The 19,059-nt window shown below is 41.8% G+C and overlaps 1 protein-coding gene across 3 annotated transcripts in view; it reads left to right on the top strand.

Annotated features, from left to right (window-relative positions):
* Positions 1-10,200, top strand: part of CD83 (CD83 molecule) — a 29,297-nt gene extending 19,097 nt beyond the window's left edge. For all 3 annotated transcript variants that reach the window (XM_079983832.1, XM_079983833.1, XM_079983831.1), the window contains exons 5-7: positions 3,887-4,103; positions 4,196-4,293; positions 6,304-10,200. In XM_079983832.1, coding sequence (XP_079839958.1) covers positions 3,887-4,103; positions 4,196-4,293; positions 6,304-6,390 — 402 coding nt within the window. In that variant the 3' untranslated portion in view covers positions 6,391-10,200. The remainder of the gene's footprint in view (positions 1-3,886; positions 4,104-4,195; positions 4,294-6,303) is intronic.
* The last annotated feature ends 8,859 nt before the right edge of the window (positions 10,201-19,059 follow it).

Raw genomic sequence — 19,059 nt, 5'->3', positions numbered from 1 at the left:
AGAGGCTCATTCCACTTGGAAGTTGAGCTATGTTTTCAGCCTTTGCTGGGCTATAACTCAAAGCAGCATTTTGAAACTGCTTCCCCAATTTCCCCCCCTTAAATGATCCATTTAGGATACAACCCCCAGAGATCCTGCCTCTAACTTTTGCAGCATACAAAATTTACTGGGGGAGGTTTTGTAAAAAATTTGTATGTTCTTCATTATTGATTTGTGGGTGCCATTCCTATTTTATATAGGCAAAGGGTTATCTGGGATTTCTTCCCCGACCACTAGAAATCTTTCTGGACTGATCTATGCCTACAACTGAGGGAGGGGTAGTTGGCTCTTTAGTCAGTAATGTTGTGTAACGTACAGTGACTGAGTATGAAACGAGAGTGTCTGATAGGGAGGTGTGTTGCCATGGCCCTAATCTCCAGGCAGTGGCATCAGTGTCATGGGCATGGTGAGGTCAGGTTGGTGTGGTCAATTTAGTGCTGCCGCTGATGTGCCGGAAGCATCCCACCTGAACTGCCACACCTTTCTTGCACCTTTCTAGTCTGTGGCAGTGACATCGCTGCCAGGAAGCCAGGTCTGCAGCACTGCCCCTCCCTGCCAGCTGCTCCTGGCATGGAGACACTGCATTTCATGCAAAGTTTAGCTTTTAATTATTATTTTTAAAACCCATGGTTGACTACAGTTTGCATAGTTCAAAAAGTAACAAAAACAACAACAACAACACCTCTCGATCCAGAAGCAGCTTGGTTTAACTCTCCTAAGAAATTTTAGGGTTTTATTGTTGCAGTTCATTTACAAGCAATTAATTAAAGAATTTTCCTGCTAAACCCAAGTGAAGATGAATCTTTCTATCAAATCAGCAATTTGTCACTAGATGTCTCCACAGGCAAAACGTTATTTCTCACGTGCTCACGAAGGAATTAGTGATGGGCAAACTAATTCCATTAGAAATTGTCATTAGCCAAGTTATGAATCTCATGTTGCAAACTTAGATGAAAGCTATCCTTTATTTTGAGATTTTGAAATATCCATCATGTTGGTACTTTTTTGCGTGCACATTACCATATATATATATATATATATATATATATATATATATATATAAAAGCTCATGCATCACAACATTATGTGTCACTATGCATCCTTGCATGGTGGCTGTTTTCATATGTGCTTTGTTTACTACAGTGGTACCTTGGTTCTCAAACCTAATCCGTTCCAGGAGTCTGTTCAGCTCCTGAAATTGTTCGAAAACCAAGGTGCAGATTCCGATTGGCTGCAGGAGGTTCCTGCACTCAAGCAGAAGCCGCGTCAGACATTCAGCTTCCGAAAAACGTTCACAAACCAGAACACTTACTTTTGGGTTTGCAGCGTTCAGGAGCCAAAACGTATGAGTACCAAGGCATTTGAGAACCAAGGTACGACTGTGTAGTCAAACACCATGAAGGCAGAGAGAAGTTGAGATGCAAGCTGAACAAGCATCAGAATGAGCAGAAGCATCAACAGACGCAATGCCTATTTGTTACAGCAGGACTCCTGTTTGTTGGTATCAATCTGTCTCAAGAGACACTGGAGTGCGCCTCCAGGGGTGAAGTCAAACTGCTGTGTTTGCAGCACCAAAGTCACTTCGCCAGGGCGGTGTGAATGGAGGTCCTGGGCCGCCCAGAATACAAGACCCCCTCTCAGCCTCGCTGATGTGCTCCAAAGGAAAGCAGAGCAATATGTTTGGCACCAGCTTGGCTGCAGAAATTGCGGGAAGGAGGTGTGAAAGGCACTATCCAACCATCTTAGGGACTCTGCTCCTGATTTGTGTAATGTTTACTCCTTTGCCATTTCTTCTCCCGAAGATATTCTGCAAGGCAGTGGAAGTTTAGGACCAGAGTTTTCCTTCCCTTAGATGGGATACCTTCCCAGATTGATGAGCCCCATCTGCCCCGGAAGGGGTAGTACCTGTGGTGGGGGGCACGCTGTGCTCCTTCTGGGGTAGTTGTCCACCTGGGGTCTGTACCCTACACTAAGCTCTTACCTGTGACTTCCTAGAAGTTGCCAGCATGCAACAATGAGCACACCCTGGGAACGGAAGACTCCTGCTGCTGTTCCTATAAACCAGAGGTTGCTGGACTACAAGTCCCATCATACCTTACCATTAGCCATGCAGGCTGGGGGCTGATGGGAGTCAATCAACCTTCTGGAGGGCACCATTTTGGCTTCCCTGCTTTCTACATGCTTTAAGCAGAAACATTCCATGTGCAATGGGACTTTTTCAATTCTTTGGAAAGGAAAGGGTTACAGTAGCCAACGTCTGAGAATGCACAGAAACTGGCAGAATTTGAATGCTTAATCATGCTGGCTGCACAGGCAAATAAAACATAAATTTAACTTGAAATCAATCTTGGTTTGAATTATGAAGATACTAGATTTCACTGAAACAAAGCCAGGGCTTTTTATACAGTTGGGAAGTATGACTCTTGCAGGTTTGAATTATGAACTAACTAATTTTGAGTTTTGGCATTCACGAGAAGTTGTGTGTATAGCAAAGAAGAACATTGTGATTGAAATGTATCGTTATTCAAAAGGGCAGTAAGAGAGCTTATACAAACTGTGAAACATTTGCAAGAAATCAGAATGAGAACATTTAGACAGACATTTCAGCATTTAAATGTATAATGCGTTTCTTCAATAAATTAGGGTGTATTGGGGATGGGTTTCCTGCCCCCTTTAGTCTAGATGTATCATCTACCTGAACAGTTCATATTGATAAGTGGAAATAAATGATCACTTCCCATCTGCTTTCCTCAACAAAATTAATATGAGCAGTTATCTTAGACTGCTATACACCCAGTCATCTCATGGGAGCTAAGCAGTAGGCATCTTCATCATGGACAAGTAAACTTGCCCACTGGGCAAATGAGGTTTGTCTCAGCACCACTATGCTCAGAAATTTGATCACCAGTGTTTCTTAGCTTTCTGCTATTTCCAGTTGCATGCTCCCATTCTACAGGAGTATTAGGTTGCTAAGCAACTGTAGGAGAAATTCCCTAACACCTAGAAGGAGGAGAGCAGGAATTCTCATATGCTCCTAGTAAGTCCCAAGGGAGTCACTACTCCATGGCCTCCAAGTCTCTTTCCCAATGCCAAATGGGCACTTGCCCTAGAGATTCCTTGCATGACCCTTTCCTGCAAGCTCTTGTTTTCTGATGGGAGGAGCACGCGGAGGAAGGGATGGGGTGCAATTCTTTTGCTCTCCTATTAGTACCATAGTTGTCAGTGGAAATAAAAGAAGCACCAGTTTGTCACTGCTCTGCTCCTTCCAGGAAATAAAATGGACCTCTCCCTTTAAAAAAGTGATTCTGTCCTTCAGCTGCTCATGTTCTTCAACAGAACTGACCCTATAAAGCAGAACCATAAAAGTGTGACATACTGCTACAGTACCCTGTATTTGCTTAGGACTGGTGTATATGTACATTCTGGGACGCAGGTGGCGCTGTGGGTTAAAGCCTCAGCGCCTAGGGCTTGCCGATCGAAAGGTCGGCGGTTCGAATCCCTGCGGCGGGGTGCGCTCCCGTTGCTCGGTCCCAGCGCCTGCCAACCTAGCAGTTCGAAAGCACCCCTGGGTGCAAGTAGATAAATAGGGACCGCTTACCAGCGGGAAGGTAAACGGCGTTTCCGTGTGCGGCTCTGGCTCTGGCTCTGGCCAGAGCAGCGATGTCACGCTGGCCACGTGACCCGGAAGTGTCTCCGGACAGCGCTGGCCCCTGGCCTCTTGAGTGAGATGGGCGCACAACCCCAGAGTCTGTCAAGACTGGCCCGTACGGGCAGGGGTACCTTTACCTTTTTTATATGTACATTCTGGTTGGTTGGCAGCATACTACCCACTGTTGTTGTTTTGCAGACTGATGAAATTGGTGAAGAATGGACAGATCTGCAATATAATACAGAACATGAATATTCAAGAGATCTTAACGACTCCTCAGAGGTCTCTAATAGCACCTGGCATTATCTGAAGATTAAAAATACTACAAGTCTTAGCAGTGGGACATATGCATGCATCATAAGATCACCAGTCAAAAAAGTTAACCAAACTAGTACAGTTACATTGAAAGTAACAGGTACAGTATAATGGACTGTTGTTTTTTTTTAACTTCTATTGCACACAAATCACTCAAGGTTCCATAAATTAACTATCTATTTTGCCTTCTAGACTGTCCTGAAGATGCAAAATTTCAAAAATACAGAACAGAACTTGTGATGTTGTGCTCTCTTGGGTTTTTCTACTTGCTGCTCATCTTCTTTGCTTGTGTAAGTACTTTCAGATTGTTTCCAACATCCCCATTGGGCCCCATTTCAGATGCAGTCATCAGCGTTGTCACGAGGGGAAGTGTGAGTGGGACTGTGTCATAAGAGCTTTGTGGTTTGCGTGCTGCAGTTTAGGGCTGCCCTGCAACATGCACAGGCCATGCTCTCCCACACACCCAACTCATAACAGTTTTATTCTTACTTGATGGGAAAATACAAGTACAAATATTATCACTGTGAATGCTGTGTGGATTATGGCTGTAATAGTGTCACAGGCACCTGCTGGATGGGGGCCAGTGTGTCACTGTGGCAACTAACACAGGTTCATCCTCTAACATCAAGTCAGGACAGATGTGCAGCTAGAGAGTAAAGAGAAGGTACAAGGCTGATGACTTGGAGCTAGACGAACAGTCAGTCAGTCAGTCCAGTAGGGAGAGGCTCTCTGAGCTGCATCCTTTACTCTGACAGAGAGGAACTAGACCAATCAGCAGCTCTGTAGGGCCAACAAGGATACGATTGGTTCCCTGTATCACCTGATGCCCTGGTTCCATACCCCTTGTTGCATTATATTCTGTTTATATTGGTAGATAATATTACACAAAAGAGAAATGACGAAGACAGTATCTTACTATCTTGGAACTACAGCTTTTCAGAACTCCACTTATAACCTATTATTCATTTATAAATTGATGATTTGTTACCTCTGAGCTGGGGCTCTCTACTAGTCAAAAATAAACTTGCTGTAAGGTTCATTAGAAAACAGTAATTTATACAGTATACAATACTTTTTCATTATCATGACCCCATTTTGAAGCCCTGGAGGGCTAATGCCAGTCACTTTAGACAATACTGAGTTAAATGGACCAATGGTTTGACTCAGAATAAGGTGGCTTCCTATGTTCACTGACATAAATGTTTTCTGGTGACTGTGGTGAGAAGATAATATAGTTTGGCTAAAAGATGCCTTTCATACACATTTGGAGGAACAGCTGAAGTTGTTTTTGCTTTGTTTTGGATACTCACAAGACTTTGGCAGTAATTTGTGCTGAGGTTGACTTGATAAATCTTGAAGGAAGTTGCTAAATTGAAAACAGAGGAAGAAGCAGAAGATTGATCTCTTTGGCTCTCTATTGTGAAAATTGCTAAAATCAATAACAAGGCCTTGTTGTTTCTCCACATATAAAAATTATAAATTCGATTTGCTGTTGAAGCTTTGTGGGTATTTTGGTGTGCTGTTTTTTAAACAGAACCTTATGCTGCAGATGACCATCTCAATGAAGAAATTAATGTGACATATTCCCTGCATGGGAATAGAGGCTCTCACACACTAAATCAGTTTTCATTAATGTTTAATATTGCCTAAATCTCAAAAAAGGAAATGTTTTACTGTTTAATATACCCACTGCTATTTCTGTCTGTTGACCTTCCGATGAATTTAAAGGTACACGTGTTTATGGCGTAAGTTGGAACTAGATATTGATACTGTTTCATTACTGAAGCAAGACTTTGAATCTCATAATGGTATATATGCAGTCACATTTCAGACACCACTGTTGAAGGGGTTGCAATATATTTCAAATAAAGAAGAGGTAAGTGTTTGGGACAACTGGAAAAATAAAGGAATGAGAATCAAAAAGCGAGAATCTGATAAGGTTTATCAGTTTATGAATAGTGTGAAGGGCAAAGAAGAATCGCTTTATCCAACTCAGATCACTCATTACAACTGACTGACAGGACAAAGAAGAGGAAGTACAGTATGTGTTTATACAACACATAATTCACTTTTGGAATTCGCTACCATAACAGATCACACTTCCACTCTTGAAGACTACTGTTCAGTGAAAATGAAATGAAACTGTTTTTAAAAAAATGCAAGTTTCAATGGGGGAAAATGAATGAAAGGGTATTCTGGGATTTTATTGCTAGATTCTTAACACTGTAAGACTATAGTTAAATATGCATTTTCCCTACAATTCTTATAAATGCTCATTTCAGCAATTCTTTCTTTCCTAGATATGTCTAAAGAAGGATGGATCTTCAGGTTATCAAAAGGCCAGAGAAAAACACATAAACAGTTGTTACTTCGTCAGTACCTGTTGAAAGGATGGCTTCCAGTGCCCAATATAGAACAGCACCTGCAAAGATAAACTTCTTCAAGGTTCTGTCCTGGCTGATTTTGTTGAGCGCACTGGGGGTTCATCAACAGTCATTACTGCAAGACTATTGGGTGGTATGGACATTTAATGCACTGTTTCACCAGAGTATTCTGAATGTTTTTAAATTGCTCACTCCAGCTGGGGAAGTTTTCAGAGAACATTTTTTCATTCACTACAATATGAACTTTTAGCATCAGCCATACCATTGTCACGGAAGATTATAAGCCTAATATTGGCATCCTGTCTTGTTTATGTATCTTAATCTCTTTTGAGTCTTTGTTCTTAATATGCAAAAATGTGCTATGGACTAGGCTTGGCTCCTTAACCTGGCACATAAATTATTGATTGAACCAGCTCTTTCAATAGCCACAGCTATTGCAATATATATTTTAAGAGAATAATGCGTCTTCAAGTGATCAAACAGCCAAATGAGAGGAAACATCACTGGAACCTCTGTCTCAAATGTAGAGCTGATAGTCTGCGTTTACATGTGTATCTACTGAAAATTATAGAGTGCACAGAAATGATTTCTTAGACGGATCTTCATTTAAAGAGAAGGTATCTGAGTATTACTATTTTTATTTTATTCATTACATTTGCATACTGCCCTTCATCTGAAGACCACAGGGTGGTTCAGAACATTAAAAAAAACCAAAATACACAATAAAACAAAAGCAAACCAATAACCCCCCTACCACAAACACATTTAAAAGGCAACAGAACATTTATCAGGCAGAGGCCTGGTTATAGAGGAATGTTTTCACCTAAAGATACGTAATGAAGGCGCCAGGAGAGCCTCCCTGGGGAGAGCATTCCACAAATGGAGCCACTACAGAAAAGGCATTTTCTTGTGTTGTCACCCTCCAAACCTCTTGTAGAGGAGGAATATGAAGAAGGGTCTCGGATGATGATTGTAGGGTCCATGTCGGTTCATATGGGGAGAGGCAGTCCTTGAGACATTGTGGTCCTGAGCCGTTTAAGGCTTTATAGGTCCAAACCAGCACTTTGAACCGGGCCTGGAAACTAACTGGCAGCCGGTGTAGTCAGGCCAGGATAAGTGTAATATACTCAAATTGTCTTGCCCTGGTGAGTAACCTGGCCACTAAATTCTGCAGCAGCTGAAACTTCCGAACCATCTTCAAAGGCAACTGCACATAGAGTTGCAGTAAACTGACCTAGAAGTTAGCAAAGCAGAGGCTACAGAAATTAGACTACCCTGTCCAAATAGGGGTACAGCTGGGCCACCAGCTGAAGCTGATGGAAGGCAGTCCATGCCACCGAGGCCACCTGAGCCTCAAGCAACAGCAAAGGATTCAGGAGTACCGCCAAACTATTCATCCCACTGGGACACCTCTACATAATGAAGAGAGTGTAGCTTTCAAATAGCCACGCACCACTCCCAATTTTTTAAAAAAATATATATTCTGGATCTCTCATTCATGCATCCACACATTTACTGTTGTGAGCATGACAGAACAGAGAGCATTAAAATGTTGTGCCTATTTGATTGAAGGTTTACATCTTCACCAACTGGGAGCAGTATTAGAATTTTGTAAAAATCCCCTGGTACTTAAACAATTCCCTCCAGAAATCCTGTCTTTTTAGAAACTCTGAAAATATCTGCTTATTCAATCCATCACTGTAAACAGCAGATGATTTTCTTCTTTCCATTTCCAAAGATCATATGGAAGCAATTGCAAGAATGTAAATGTGAACAACAAGGGACAAAGCAGAAATTCAAATATGCCCTATTGATTATTTGGAGAGACCATGTTTCAGAAATGCAACTCATAATAGATGTTGCTAGGGAAAAAATGTGTACGCTGCAATGGGAACTTGTTGAAGGGTGGGGTATAAATCTCTGAACTTAACAAAAATAATCATATGGTGGCTCCAGTCCTTCTTGGAGGATCAATCCAAGAAGGTGTGATGGGGAAGTTCTGTTATGCTCCATGGTTACTGGCTTATGGGGGAATAATTCTTTTTAACATCTGTAAAACTGCAGAGGGAGATCATCTGGAAGACTGAGCTATGATAACACTAATATGGGGATCACATTTGGTTCTACCTCCCTTTTCCATCTGCAAAAGGCAGGAGGCTGTGGGACTTTTGAACTGGTTTTAGGGTGGATAAGGGTGAGCAAGCTGAAACCAATCAGATAAAGCCATGGACTGGGAAATCAGCCCAAGATAGAGGTGTGCACTTGATCATGGATGAGGCTGTACTGTTTCTATTCCAAGCTCACAGCTTTGTGGTTCTCCAGGAGAGCACAGTCTATGGAAGTGCAGGTGGCATTGAAGGCTAGCAGTGCCGTCTATCAACTTAGGCGGCTACTCCACCCATCAGACCTAGCCATGCGCTTGTTACATCTAGGCTAGACTACTGTGATGCTCTCTGTGTGCTGCTGCCTTTGAAGATTGTTTGGAAACTTAAGTGGGTATAAAGAAATTTAGTTGGTGGGGTGGCAGCCAATCAGTTATGGAATTCACTCCTCACTGAACTACACCTGGCCTCTTCTGTGCAAGGCTCTAACGGAACTTTAAAAAGCTCAAGTATCCTAGCTAGGTTTCCCATACCTGAGCCCAACTTTCTTGCCACTGTGCCACCTGTTCTCCACTGAAAAAGTGTTTCGTCCAAAAGGTCACCAGAGTTCTGTTACAACTAAACATTCCATGTGATGTGTGTGTGTGTATGTTCCAACTAACTACCGCGTTCCCGTCATTCACTGGAGCTGCGATAAGCATTATCCGCATGTCTTATTCTGCATTATGAAAAAAGCTTCTAAAATATGAGACAATCCTTAAAACATGCAACATCTGGCAAACTGTGCGCTAGCTAGGAATTGAGGAATTTGACCTTTAATATGTTTTTCATGTATGAGTATCCCTAAGGTTTATACTGAACTATATAGATTATATATTAAAGATTTCAAACCTCTTGGTAACCTGTAAGTCGCTTGGAACACCCAATTTATTTTTACCAGGCTCCTTCCCAAATGAGAATAAAGAATTCAGCTTTTCAGATTTTAAAGGCTCTCCTCTCAAATTGGAACACATCAAAACTGCTTCCTGAAAATGTTGGGGAATAGTTGCACTGTGTTCCCATGTACTCTTTGGAGACTGTCACAATGCATCATTATTAGGTCACTTGTAAGACAAATGCCTGGAGGGAAGTATGAAATGAATTGAGTTTTGTAGATTTAAATTATTGTGTGGGATCATTCTGGTTTTAATATATACCCAGGGGAGGTCTCCTAGAGGAACATGGGGACTTTATAATAAGAATCATTCCTTGGCTAGAGATCTTTATCTCATTATAGAAATAATTCACTAGGGTGGGTGTGTGCGTGCATCCTGAGAAAAAGCGGAGTTACAATGAAAGGAAAACTTTCAAGGCTGCCAGATGAAATATCTTCATGGAGCCGTGTACAGAGATGGTCAGCCAAGATAAATAGGCTAGGGAGGTTAACTGGTTTAGCATCAGACAGGCCTAGCAGGCAACACCCAGGAGGTCGTTAAGATCAGAATCTGGGTATATAAATATATACACATTGGGCAATGCGTAGATATTGGTCACAATACAGAAATGGAGGCATGGGAACAATTGTGGAATATGGATATAAAATTATTTTACAGCATGCTATGGAATAAGAGAAAATTGTATGAAAAAGTTATAAAGGTGGTACCTAACACCTTGTAGGTTGGCAAAAATGTATGAATCAAAATTAAATAAATGTTGGAAATGTAAAGAGAAAGATGTGGTGGTCTTGCAATAAGGTTAAAGCTTAGTGGGAAATGATATATAAAGAACTGGGGGGGAAACCCAGAAGCTTTTCTTTTGGGGATAATGGGATCAGAGCTGACTGCGTTCTGGGAGACAAAAGACAAACAAGTGAAATCTTCAATGATACATTGGGCAATAGATATTGGTCACAATATAGAAATGGAGGCATGGGAACGATTGTGGAATATGGATACAAAATTTGCCGCAAGCTATAGTATAAGGTATAGGGCGGGCTGGTGTGGAGGACTCCCTGGTCCTGAATAGGGTAACTGTGCCCCTGAAGGACCAGGTGCGTAGCCTGGGAGTCATTTTGGACTCACAGCTGTCCATGGAGGCGCAGGTCAATTCTGTATCCAGGGCAGCTGTCTACCAACTCCACCTGGTACGCAGGCTGAGACCCTAGCTGCCCGTGGACTGTCTCGCCAGAGTGGTGCATGCTCTAGTTATCTCCCGCTTGGACTACTGCAATGCGCTCTACGTGGGGCTACCTTTGAAGGTGACTCGGAAACTACAGCTAATCCAGAATGCGGCAGCTAGACTGGTGACTGGGGGCGGCCGCTGAGACCACATAACACCGGTCTTGAAAGACCTACATTGGCTCCCAGTATGTTTCTGAGGACAATTCAAAGTGCTGGTGTTGACCTTTAAAGCCCTAAACGGCCTCGGCCCAGTATATCTGAAGGAGCGTCTCCACCCCCATCGTTCTGCCCGGATGCTGAGGTCCAGCGCCGAGGGCCTTCTGGCGGTTCCCTCATTGCGAGAAGCAAAGCTACAGGGAACCAGGCAGAGGGCCTTCTTGGTAGTGGCGCCTGCCCTGTGGAACGCCCTCCCATCAGATGTCAAAGTGATAAACAACTACCTGACATTCAGAAGACATCTTAAGGCAGCCCTGTTCAGGGAAGTTTTTAATCTGTGATATTTTACTGTATTTTTGGTTTCTATGGAAGCTCCCAGAGTGGCTGGGGAAACCCAGCCAGATGGGCGGGGTACAAATAATAAATTATTATTATTATTATTATAAGAGAAAATTGTATGAAAATGTTATATAGATGATACCTAACACCTAGTAGATTGGCAAAAATGAATAAATCAAAATGAAATATGTGTTGGAAATGTAAAGAGAAAGAAGGTACCTTCTTCCATATGTGGTGGTCTTGCAATAAGGTTAAAGCCTATTGGGAAATGATATATAAAGAACTGAAAAAGATGTTTAAGATAACGTTTGTAAAAAACAACAACCAGAAGCTTTTCTTTTGGAGATAATGGGATCAGAGCTGCCTGCATCCTGGCCATCAAGCTAACTGATGTGTGTCTATGCCTAAATAATGGAAATCATAATGTTTATCTGAAGTCTAGGACTTTGCAGTAACCCTCATTCTAGAAGAAAGGAAAGCCTCCCATGACTGCATTCTGGGATGCTATTCAAGAACTGAAAGATGTACAGTTTGTGCATAACTGTCATAATGTTACTTTATGATATACATGTCAAAAGCTTCACTACGACTGAATCTATGACATCAGTGGAATTCAGTGGGAGAGATTTTCCAGTTTTTGCCAGAAAGTTCATGTGGCGACTGGAATAGAGCTTCAGATGTTCATTTTCATTTGAGTGTTCATTAGGTTAGCAAAGCATCCCTTTCTATCAGGGATTTCTGAGCTACTCCGACACACTCCAGAGACATGTCCTGCCCAAGTCTCATGAAGAGTGCAATGTGATGAGTGTGGTGCAGACCTTGCTTGCTTCTTATAGTTTTTGAAATAATGTCACAGGAAATGAATTTCAATTCCTTTAAATGCAATTAGATTTGACAAGATTTCTCATGGTGAAAGACTAGGTTACAACACATGGTAAAGTTCTCATTCAGTTCATGAAGCCGTAGGTAGCTCTTCATAGTACAAATTAAATTAATCAAAATGGGTAAAAAGCTAATGATCCACTTGGGAGCAAAATTAGCTCCTTAATGAAAGAAATGGAGTTAAGAAAATTATAATAGAATGTTAGCAGATGTGCCCTTTGGAAATTATAAATTTGCAAAAACAGATCCCCTTATGTAGATTAGTTGAATTATCACTAAATTTCACCCTGGAGATGTGACGTGAACATATGCATTAGGATCTGTTCAGAGATGTGACCATTTCCACTGTTGATAGGCCCAAATTTCTGAACAAAAATTATTCTGAGCTAAAGGCTGCCTATGAAGAAAGAGTAATTGTTTGTTTTCATTTTTCCAGGGTGGTTTGTGTATGATACACATCATTAGAGATTAGCACTCAGGTAGCCACAGTGCAAATTTACTAGTTTTACACAGGTGACTGTATTTGGTAATAGATGTAGCATTCAAAATTATAACACAGGTGCTGTTAACACCCCTCCAATTGGTTTTATATGAGCAAGGAACATATATGGCACAAGGGGAAACAAATTATGGAACTGTATATGTGAATAATGAAAATGTACGACTGGTGTGATTCCTTGATCTATCCACATCATATAACTGGCGGTAGAAAATTAATTTGTAAAGCAAGGGAAAGCAGTGATATTCTGCCCTACAATTCTGAGGAAGGGAAAATTGGTGGGTACTCTGCCAGGTGAAAAGTTGCAGGCTGTACAAATAGTTCGTTGCCATTAAAAGGCTGAGGGGGACCACAAGGTATTTGTCTCAGCCATGCCAGTAAAGTGGCTCAAGAAAAGGAGGCAGGCTGGCAGGGAGCCAGGCTTGCAGCAGGGATGCCCATCCATGAGGACAGCAGATCCCAAGGTAGATCTTTACCCACCCCCTTGTTCCTGATGTACATCTTCATTCACCACTTCTTCCCTGGTGGTGGCCCGGGGTGTGTGTGGACAGATGCCATTTTGTTGTTCATCTCAGGCGCCACAATGTTTGGGCTGGCCTTGACTTATGTAGGACAATATTATATCATATTTTTGAAAGCATTTTTACTCAGAAGTAAGTCCTACTGAGTTCAATAGGGCTTACTCTCTGGCATGTGCCTGATCATTAACACAGTTTCCATTATTATTATTATTATTATTATTATTATTATTATTATTATTACAGTCATAATACTTCATAGAATTTCTCAAATGACCTATTACTCTCTGAGGAGATATACCTAATGTTGAATGAAAGCCAGATACACACAGAGAGAATTTTACTACTTGGAGAGACTAACTCTTTTCCAGCCTTTTTCAAACTCCTTTTTATGCCCTTAAAGAACAAATGTGTTGAGGCGTGTGTGTGTGAGAGAGAGAGAGTGTTTGTACGCAAACACACATGTGTGGGGTGTGTGGGGGTCTTTGCCCAGGACGACAGAAAACCTAATTTCGGCCCTGAACAGGGCCCATCCACTCCTTCACACACACACCAACATGCTCCAGAAGGTCTCCCAACCCTCCCAAGCAGATTTTGGAAGATGTGCAGGAGACTAGAAGTGTGGCGGTGGCCAGGAGGGGGGGGGGCGATCAGAGAAACTAAAAGTCCTATTGTGCAGTTGACTTTCCATTGTTAAAGTGGACAGACATTATTGGATGCTGCCCTGAGCAAAGCCTAGATAAATAACTATGTTTCTGACATGCATAGAATTGCAGTTCCATGGTGCAACACTATCCATGCAGTGATATTTGAGCTTATCAAGGGGACCATATTTTCCAATAAAAATAAACATTTTAGGAAAGTGGAGGTTCTGAAGTTGAACGTCTCTGAAATTTCCTGAATCCAGGCAATATTGCCCTTGTTTCCTACAGTCACACTGAAAGGATAAACACACAATGCAATGCTTGTTACTTGTCTGGTATTTCCCCCTTTTACTGCCACTCAGTAAACGTCTGTAAAGAACTGTGTTTTATTTTGGGATGTTTCTTCATCTTAGAGTCTCTTTTTATTGTTTATTGGAAGTTTCGTCTGCTGTTTGGATTTTAAAACCAATAAATGATTATACAGATTCAGAAGTCTATTAAATGTTTTAAGTAGTTTAAGTAGTGGAGTAGAAGGAATGTATTTTATTAAAATCAACACTGTTTCCTAGAAATCAATGGACCAGAGAGACAAAGCCTTTTGGATTCAGTCTGAACAAATAAATTACCATGTTGGCAAACCATTCCCGGTTTCTGTTTGTTTGCTGCTTTATCTTTTGTGGTTTTTATTAGTGCATTTATTTAATATGCCATTTATTATGTTTGTTATATGAATTGGTTTTTAACAGCCTGGATGGTGGGAGATGCATTTCCAAAACATCTGGAGGGTACCAGGGTTGAGCAAGGCCTTCTTTGTAACATCCACACAAGCACTCCCTGCACAAAAGGGATTGTGAAGTACAGCAAGTTCACTAAATATAGAAAAGATTGTTGGAGCATGAGCGGAAAGTAAAGAGTTACTAGCGCTCCTCTGGCAATGCTTGCAGAAGTGCTAGAGGAGCCTGTGTAGTACTCAAACAGGCCAGTTCTGTAGCAGTTCTCAAGATGTTGCTTATGCAAGAAGAATAAGGTTTTTGGATTGAGGGCAGGATTCCTAATTCAATCTGCAGTTCAGTCCATGGCTTCAGAAACCAAACAGTCCACTGGATGTTACTCCTTTAAGTCCGAAGTGACCCAACCCAGTTTGTGTGGGCATTGGAGCTCCAACCATCACAAGGTTTACAGTGGCCCACAAGCAAACCTCCCCCTTCCCTCGAAAGCAACGCCGTGCTCCCCTCTCCAGCAATATTCTTACGTGGGTATCTTCTCCAGTCTTCACTTGCAACCTCCAGGGTCACATCAGCAGCTACACTTACACTATATGATGGGAAAGGCAAGGCTAGCTGAGCTATAAGCAGTGGTCCAAGTTTAAGGTGTCCAAAATGAGCTTAGTGAGGTCACAACTGCACAGAAGCAACAGAGTTGTTCCAATGGGGCAGCATGCCCACCCACCAAGGTTTTATAGATGTAGCAAGGTGTGCTCGTATGCAACACTCTCATGCCCTGCAAGACGGCTGAGAATGCAGATACTCACTGTGTTAGGGAGGAGGCATCTATTCCCGTGATGGGAGTGCTGCCAGGGCAACCAGGCTGCGTGCTCCTATTCTGACTCCAGTTCCTCCATTCCTAGTGGTGGGCTGATGCCCTTCCTGGATTTCACTGCTGTTCTTTTTTCCCTAGGAAGGAAAACAGGAGATGAGGGTCCTGCTTCCCCAGCTGGGCACCCAAATCAGGGGAAGAAAAGTACTAGCCTCCTCCATCCCCTGTTCTCCAGTGATCCTCCTGTTTCCTCTCCTTGTCCTTCTTTCTCTACCACTCCATTCTTGAGCCCAGCGATGCCTCAGGACCCAAGACAATACCACAGGAAAAGTAATAGGCCTTAGAGCAGTTGGGAGAGAGACATAGGAGAGGGGATTCCACCTAGTCAATGGGATATAGCATCTGGATGCCGAAGGTTCTGTAGTTTGTTTCTGGAAGAGTGCATTAAAAGCAATCCATAGATGGTAGTTCTACCTCAGTGATATTAACATACCTGTTGGGTACAATGTTCCCAGGCTGTTGGGGGCATCGTAGTCAATGGGGCACATATGTTCATTTCTGTGGTAGAAATGTCTGCAGGCAGTTAGGTTTTTAGGATGAGGTACACTAGGATGGGGACGCAGGTGGCGCTGTGGGTTAAACCACAGAGCCTAGGACTTGCCGATCAGAAGGTTGGCGGTTTGAATCCCTGTGACAGGGTGAGCTCCCGTTGCTTGGTCCCTGCTCCTGCTAACCTAGCAGTTCAAAAGCACGTCAAAGTGCAAGTAGATAAATAGGTACCACTCTGGCGGGAAGGTTAATGGCATTTCCGTGCGCTGCTCCAGTTCACCAGAAGTGGCTTAGTCATGCTGGCCACATGACCCGGAAGCTGTACGCCGGCTCCCTCGGCCAATAAAGCGAGATGAGCGCCGCAACCCCAGAGTCGGTCACAACTAGACCTAATGGTCAGGGGTTCTTTTACCTTTACCTTTACACTAGGATGAGAGGGAGTGTTGTAGGACTTGATTAGTTACATGGCAGTTCCTCCCAGACATGTCATTATACAACTGTGGCAGAACAACAGGACTTTTATTATAGACCTCTCATACAATGAACGTTGGAAAATTCTTATTGCAGAGAAGCATAAGCATCAAGTCCCTGCCACCAGACAACAAGCTAAGCAGGATACCATTATTATTATTTTCCTTTTTCAGAATGGAGCTTTACTTTTCATATTAGTAAGACATAGTATATTTCCAGCTCAATATATGGCAATTTGGAAAAATAATTAATGATTCAAGTGTTTGGAGAATCAGAATGAACTAATGTTGTGATGGCTTATGTCTACCTGTCTGACAAATATGATCATAGTCTTCTATATTTGACCAGAAGGATAAATATTATTTTAGCTCAGCTGTTGTGCCACTGCAGTTGCTAGGCCCCTGAAAGGGAATAGTTCTTTTTAAAAAAATTTTATTGGCATTTCTGTTTGATACATGCATCAAATAAATTAAGGGGCGGAAATCTCCCTAGAATTTTCGTAAAAGTACTTCCCACTTCACAGGCAAATTATGGCTGATGTTGCTTGTGGTGACCTTGGAAAGTAAAAAAAAAAACGCATCCAGATTTATGATGTAATGTTTGCATTACATTTTTTCTTCTCCAACCGAGGTTCTTCTTAAGATTGACATCATTCTGAAACCACTTAGGTTGTTTCTCATTATTCTCTCTCTCTTGAATTCTGGTGCCTTCTGACAACTTTGATATCTTTGATCTGACATTCTCTTGTAAACTATTTACATATTGACTGCTGACAATCAAATGCTTTTAAAATGTAGGAATTAGGTTTGATTGTCAGCAACCAATGTGTAAATAGTTTGCAAGAAACTGTCAGATCTAGGATATAAAAGTTGTCTGAAGGTACCAGAATTCAAGAGAGAGAGAACAATGAGAAACAACCTAAGTGGTTTCAGAATGATGTCAATCTTAACAAGAACCTGGGATGGTAAAGAGAAAATGTAATGCAAATGTTACATAATAAATCTGGATGCAATGAACCAAGAGAAGGAGTACATTTTAAGTGGAACAGTAATTCACAGCAAGCGGACCAGAAAAAGAAATTTGCTCCTGGGGTTATTTTAGTAAAACCCTTGCAACCATTAGGACAATGTATGACTCTTGTATAAAAGCCAAATAGGATAGTGGAGTGAATAAGGGAATAGAATATAAATCAGAAGAAATGATAATGTTACTGCACAAGGCACTTCACATCTTCATTGGGAATGCTGCACTCAAGTCTATCTCCCCTCTCCTGCAAAGGACATGAATACCCTGGAGTGAGGTCAACTGAGGACAGACTAAAACATTTTAGATTTAAGGAAGGTTTCCTGCTAGTGAAATGATGCTTTTCTCACCAGAGAAGACAGGATTTTTGTGGTGACTAAATAAAAGTATCCAGGAAGTAAAAAGGTCAGGCTGGCCCAGTCTCTCTGAGATTAGTCCCTGTCCCACTTTTCCCTGATGAATGGTTTTGATAAACTACTAGTCTTGTACTGTGTCAAAGCAAATGCCTACATCTCTCAAGGCTGAATCTTAGCTATCTGTCCCCTGCCTGCCAATCCAGCTGTGGATATATAACCGAGTCACCAAGTCATTTGCTTTAGTCTTCATGCAAACTTGATGCCTGCATAGCACTTAAAGGATCTCTTTTGAATGTTTTCTTCCTCATATACTCCATCTTAAGACTTTCACCGGATGCAGCCACGGGTGGCTTGAGCACCAGCCAGTATTTTCTCACTCTCTGTCCTCCTTCCCTTGTGTTTTTGTTACCATCCAGTCTGAGTAGGAGTTCTGAAGAACTCAAAAGCTAGCATACTATTTTGTGACATTTTGGTTGGCCTAATAAAGGTATTGCCTCATACATTTTTCTTGTGCAATGGCCTGGTGCGCACATAATGCTAAGCCATGGTTTGTTCACACTATGATTTGTTTAATAAACCGTAAGTTGCCCACAAGTTGCCCACAGACACCACCCTACCAAGTCTTTCTTTTTCTAGTCTTCTGGATAGAGACGTTAAAGTTTTGTAATTCAGTGGGTGTGGAAGGCCCTGTTGCTCTCATGGCACGTGACATTGGCTCCAGAGCTAGTTTTCTGTGTTGAAGATTCTGTAGCATGCCCTTCACACCCACCGTATAAATGAATTGGGCTGCAAGCCTTAAAATCAGCTTCACCTTGCTCTACTTTTAGAAGTGAAGCAGGTGATGACAGGGAACAGGGCCTTCTCTGCTGTGGTACCCTTAGAATTGCCTCTACAAAGACTTTTTTTCTCATGAAGTTGATTGTACCTGCAGCCTGGTACAATTTTTGTTTTGTTTTCAATGTCAGACACAAACATCATATTTATCCAGGGTTTTAATCCATTTTACTCAGTGCTGGTTGTTTTATTCTGTTGTGTTTTTTACTGTTTAACTGCAATAAAACAAAAAAGGTATTCCTATGATTATCATCATTGCATGAGGAAATCTAATTCTCCATTGTAAATCCCTGTTCTAGACTCCTGCTTATTGTGGGCATATTTCATGCACTACCCAAAGAGCTCTAGATTTATTTCTTTTATTTATTTCAGTTAAGAATTGCTTGCCACAAAACATCCCAAAGCAATTTAACAATAAAAATCAGGTCCAATATAGATACAGACTGGGATAAAAATCTCTGCTTTAAAAGTCTTGTTGGACAAAGGTCTTCTGTGGGCTCCAAAAAGGTAATAGAGATGGCATCTGTTTTGTATGTTACAGGAAGGAATTCCAAAGGGTAGGTTTTGCCACAGTAAAGACTGCTTCCTACATTGTGGGGAATGG

Source organism: Podarcis cretensis (genome assembly GCF_951804945.1).
Source record: "Podarcis cretensis genome assembly, chromosome: 7".
Taxonomy (NCBI): domain Eukaryota; kingdom Metazoa; phylum Chordata; class Lepidosauria; order Squamata; family Lacertidae; genus Podarcis; species Podarcis cretensis.
This window is presented reverse-complemented; position numbering and strand designations above follow the sequence as displayed.